Source organism: Carassius auratus, unplaced genomic scaffold, assembly GCF_003368295.1.
Source record: "Carassius auratus strain Wakin unplaced genomic scaffold, ASM336829v1 scaf_tig00005391, whole genome shotgun sequence".
Taxonomy (NCBI): domain Eukaryota; kingdom Metazoa; phylum Chordata; class Actinopteri; order Cypriniformes; family Cyprinidae; genus Carassius; species Carassius auratus.
In genome coordinates this window covers 1-5711 of record NW_020523654.1, presented here as the reverse complement: position 1 = coordinate 5711, position 5711 = coordinate 1, and the positions used below count along the sequence as shown (strand labels likewise).

The 5711-nt window shown below is 36.4% G+C and overlaps 1 protein-coding gene across 1 annotated transcript; it reads right to left on the bottom strand.

Annotated features, from left to right (window-relative positions):
• Positions 1 to 587: 587 nt before the first annotated feature.
• LOC113070922 (ubiquitin-like-conjugating enzyme ATG10) lies at positions 588 to 4712 on the bottom strand (the record flags this gene model as incomplete). Its single annotated transcript, XM_026244273.1, has 4 exons — positions 588 to 694; positions 1141 to 1235; positions 4076 to 4173; positions 4580 to 4712. Coding segments are annotated over 4 exons (429 nt in total), but the record flags the coding sequence as incomplete, so codon positions are not given.
• Between the last annotated feature and the right edge of the window lie 999 nt (positions 4713 to 5711).

The window sequence follows — 5711 nt, the reverse complement described above, 5'->3', positions numbered from 1 at the left end:
ACACATGCAGCTGGGTTGAATGGGAATTCTAACAGATCGTTCTCAAAGCATTTCAGTGACATCTATCACATAATATGGAGCAAAAGTACCTTTCACTTTGTATACACTACACTAAGATTCTTTAATGATTTTTAAAGTCTCTTATGTTCACCAAGGCTGAATTTATTTGATAAAAAATACAGTAAAACATACAGCGAAATATTATAATTTAAAATAAAAAAAATTATATTTTAATTTATTGTAACTTTACAGATCTTCTTTATGCACCAAGAGCTTGTAACACTCCAAAGAGAAAGGAAAAATTGAAAATCGCATCATACGACCCCTTTAATGTTTCCTTGATAAACAAGAAATCTTACTGACCCCAAACATTTGAATAGCAGTATATGAATTTAGTACAATTTCGTTAAACATTAAGAGTATCCTTGGGCTAACTTATGAACTTAAAGACTTGGCGTCTTGAATGTTCAAGCACTTCTAACAAGACTTCTTGGCCACTTTGAGACACTGTGCATGTGCTCTGCACGTCCTCTGGGTCTGTGGAGTTTGAGACAGACAGGAAGATCAGAGCAGGTCAAAGGCAGAAGCGCTTCAGTCTGGAGCGGACACCTCGGTGCTGTAGCTCAAAGGGACGTCCAGCCTGATGACGGGTCCAACAACACTGAGCCAAGTTACGATATAGTTCACCCTCCTGAAAACAGATGAGATAATCAGAGCATCTACCCATATTACAATGCTGCAAATTAAGAAATGATTATATCTTCTCATATCTAACTAACATAATAGATGGACATGCCAGATCTAATAATTAGTCAATGGACGATGACATCCCTGACTCAACAATGAACTGACTTTAATTAATAAAATTACTGTTTTCTATCATCCTCTTGCATTATCAGCACGCGTTTTTCCTGTTTATTACTTTAAAGCTGCTTTGACGCAATCTGTATTAATATAGAACTTTATATAAATAAAGGTGACTTGACACAGATGTAACACTATGAGATAATATAATAACACTTTAAAATGTTAAAAGGAATACTTCTGTAAATGTGAACATGCACTGAACCCAGAATAGTCATCATTTCACATACTGTAACGCAAGACGACTAAAGCTGCAGCAGCGAGAAACTCACTTGTTTTCCAGCTTGTGCCAAATCCAGAGCAGGTTTCATAAACTCCTCGGTGCGACATGGATGAAGCATGAAAAACGGTTGGCCCAGTAAAGGATGTTCCTACACACACACACAGAGAGAGAGAGAGAGAGAGAGAGAGAGAGAGAGAGAGAGAGAGAGAGAGAGAGAGAGATCGTTCAGCTTTTTTTTAATGTCTATTCTGACCTCATTTTTTATTAGAAACAGGTTCTCACTGCCACACGCTGTAACGCAGCCATTAAAACGATGCCGAAACATGTGTTTTCCATTTTAACTTAGTGTTAACTAGTCACACGATACTTTTCACTACCTGAATTCAATTACGCTCAAAGCTTCGGCTAAATTAAAAAGAAAATTACGAGGCAGATTTAAGCAAATCTGCCATGCGACACATGGGCTTCATTGGCACCCTGCTGAGCCGCTCTGGAGTGAGTCTCACACACTGGAGGGGCACTCATGCACAGCAGAGATGGAGGAATTATCTATCCCATAATGCCACAGCAGAGAGACCTGCACTACACCATCACACAGAGAGATTATTATGGAGCATCTGAAGAAGTCATACTTAGGAAGACGTTTGGAACAAAGGCAGAGGAACAATCTGAACAGAGCTTTCATCTCGAATCATCAAGGAACAAAATCTACAATCAATTTAACATCTGTAAACTGATCTAATCTGAAATATACATCAAGAATTTTTTTTGGAATTAAATACAAATAAATAAATAAAAAGAGCTGAACTGAGAGCAGAAGATACTGTACAGAGAGAGGAGCAGATATGCTCATTACATATGTGTGATTGCGCATTTAATTTGTGTTGAAAACATTCTTCTAAGTATATTTTTAACATCCAAATAGACTTAAGGAAAGCCATTTTGAAAAAAAAGGTTTGCAGATCCACAATTTGAGCACCAACTCTAGTGAGATGTCAATAAGCACCGTTTAAATCCAGTCATCCAAAACCTCCGAAAATAAATAAATAAAAATCTCCTCTACTCTGCAAATAAAAACAAGCTCAATGCTCTGTCACCACCCGCATTAAAATTCACAACATCAACTGTCTGGATGCATTGCTCCGTTACTGTTCAAGCACCAAAGACGTGCTGACTCTTCAAATTCCCCCGACAGCCCCTCACTGTTAGCATCAGCGGTATAGAGTTGGGCTTTTTCAGGTTATTTGTGAATAGCAGTGCCATCGTGCTCCTATACTGCGGCACGACTCCAGCTCTGTTAGTCAATTATCATGACTTCATCTACAGGCCTCATGGGAGAACAGACCAAATCACTACACACACCAAACTGCTGTGAAACATGGACACTAAACACTTTATTCGGAGTCTTGTTCTGTTGAAATAGGGACTTCTGTAATGTTAAATTCAACATTTACTAATGCATTATTAAAATCAAAAGTCCTGCTTGTTAACATTAGTCAATGCACTTGAGAATTAACATGACTTTTCTTCTTAGATTTGCAATTTAATGTTTATCTTCGCAATTCAGACATTATACCTCACAATTTTTGAGAGAAACAAACAGAATTCTGACCTTTTTCCTTACAATTTCTACATCTCTTCTGTGGCAGAAACGGCCTTACATACTTTATTTTTGAGAGTGTACAGTCTCAGACTACATGTTCACATTCGACATTAGGGGCCTTATTGCATCCTCAAGAGTGAAGTGTTCTGTGTCTTCCTAATCTACTTTGGTACCTCCATTATTGGTTATGCTAAGAATGCGATTTGGGTTTGAGAAAATTGGGCAGATAAAGAGAACACTGAGAGATATAAGAGGGCAAAAACAGAGGAAACGAGAGACCGAGCAGGAGATAAAGAGAGAGAGAGTCCACTGGCGTCACTGCTCATAAGGCCTCGATGTGAGTCATTCATGTTTACCTGCGTCAGTGTTCCATCCTCGAGACCCTCAACCCTTCCCGAATCTCTCCCTTTGCTATTACTGCCATCCCTCTCCTCTAATATCCTACACTGCCTCTAATCAGCCTTTTTCGCATCTATTTTTCCACTCTCTCCATCCATTCAATATCTCGCTGTAATCATGCCTACTGCTCTGCATCCCTGGCAGCCTAAAGCAGAGCAGTACCAAACAGCCGGAGTAGGGTTTTCCAAATGCTCCAAGAGATCTACAAGAAGGAAATGCCAACTATCAGCATGAAGTTTGATCTACATCGCAGCTTATTCTCAGCAAGAACTGCCCACTAAGACAGGAACGGGTTTCTGATTGACATGTAAACTGATCAATCAAAGGCTGCATGAATTGATGCACAAGATTTTCGCATAAACACGTGAAACTAACAGGTATGTCAACTGCATAAGAAAACACATTAAAAAGGCTAGTCCTGATGTTGATTTTCCATTCAGAGTAAATCTGAAATCAGTGATTTGACAATAATAAACTGAAAAAATAAGAAAGGTTATTCAAACAACACAAAAGTCTCCATAAACGGTTGTACAGACGATATGGAAATGACTGGAAATGTGTACAACTCATGGATATAGTAAAAATGTAAGATATATTTTTCCAATTGCAATTCTGCTTAGCAACTTCATTCTTTCAGTACTTTTTTTTTTCTTCTACCAAACACACACACATGCACACACACACACACAATTTATTACAATTGTGTGCATATAATTTAATGTTCTTGAAAGGAAGTCTTTAACTCTCACCAAAGCTTTTTTTTTATAAAATTTATTTAAAAAAAAAAAAGATTTTCAAATAACTATTTTCTATTTGAACATATTTTAAAATTGGAATTTCTTCCAGTGATACAAAGCTGAATTTTCAGCATCATTCCTCCAGTCTTCAGAAAGAATAATAATGTGAAAGCAACTGCCACCTGCAAAATGTGTCTTCGTGAAGACTCTTCAACAAATTCAGTCCACTCTTGATGTCACACAGGTTACCTGTTGGGTCAGCGTGTCCCAGGGTCCCTGCTGTAGTCTCTGTCTATAGTTCAGATGAACATTCCTCCACACCTCCTCAAGAGACAGGGGTTGCCCATCTGCAACAGAGAATGACCTTTTTTTTTTTTTTTTTTACAGACAATATGAGTGATCACTTTCAAATGGATCACGCTTGCGTGTGTGTATTTGTTAACTTTCTCAATAACAGTTCCAAAAATGTTTACATGGCAGCTATTAATGTATTTACAGCACAAAGTCAAACTTTGTTGAGCACAGACGTGAGTCACCGTGCTGCCTGCTTTGTAAAAACTAAACACCCCCGTCGAAATGGGATCTCAGTGTATATGTTGAGTCTGTTTTTGGAGCACACATAAAACCAGACACTGAGAAAGCAGAACGCAGAGGGTTCTGAAATACACACACTGATAAGGGAAGCAAACAGCATATAAACAAGACTGTGCAGTTTAATGATAGAAATGGAGTGAGAGCGAGAATGTCGTGTACCTAACGCGGAGGCTCTGAAATAGAGGACAGGGATCTGATAGCTGAAAGAATACAGAACGTGGTATTCATAGCGCAGCACAGCGTGAATTTCACATACTGCCTGAACTCCAGCCGTTTCATCCTCAACGTTTGCCTAGAAAACAAGACAGAGAGAAACGGGTAGAAAGTGAGAGAGACAGACTCATGCCATTCAATGACAAATATAAAAACATTAATGTGACAACAACAACAAAAAAGAATGGCAACTTCTATAAATGAATATCAAATCAAATTCTGAGACATCGTACTAAATTTAACCATTAGTTCAATCACAATCTTGTTGTTATAAACTCATATGTATATTTCTATCCATAGAATACAAAATAAATTATAAATGTATTATAATGTTTACAGAATTGTTGTACACAAAGTTTGGGGTCATTAAGATTTTTTTTTTAAGAATTACACATTGTATTCATTATATTTGGAAAAAGTGACAATAAAGATATTAATAATGTTTAAAAAAAGATTAACATTATATTTGAAATAAGTGCTGTTCCTTTGAACTTTACAGTCATCAAAAATTCCTCAAACAAAGTGCATATATAAATAATAAGAATATCTTAATATTAGGAAATGTTTTTTTAGCAGCAAATCAGCATCTTTGAATGATTTCTGAAGGATCATGTGATATGAAGACTGGAGTAATGATGCTGAAAATTCAGCTTTGAAATAGAAAACAGTAATTCGAAATTGTTATATTATACTAATATTCACACTGTTTTTACTGTATTTTTGCAGCAAGTGTAGCCTAAGTGAGCATTAGAGACCCCAAACTTTTTAATGAGTAATTTAAGCTCTTAAAAAAACAAAAAAAAAAAACATTAAAAGGCCCAATATGAACTAAATCCTATATTCAAAGTTTACTGAAGTTTAAACAATAGATTGAGTGAGGAACAGACCAACATTTAGTCTTTTAAATCTACATGCGTGCAAATATGAGCTACAGCATGAATAACTCTTATATATATATAATATAAAAAAAACAAAACAAAGAAATGGCAATTAATACATTAAACATGGAATTTTGAAGAAGATAGACTGAAATTGCATATTGCAGTAAAACATACTTCAATAATCTTTATTTACAACT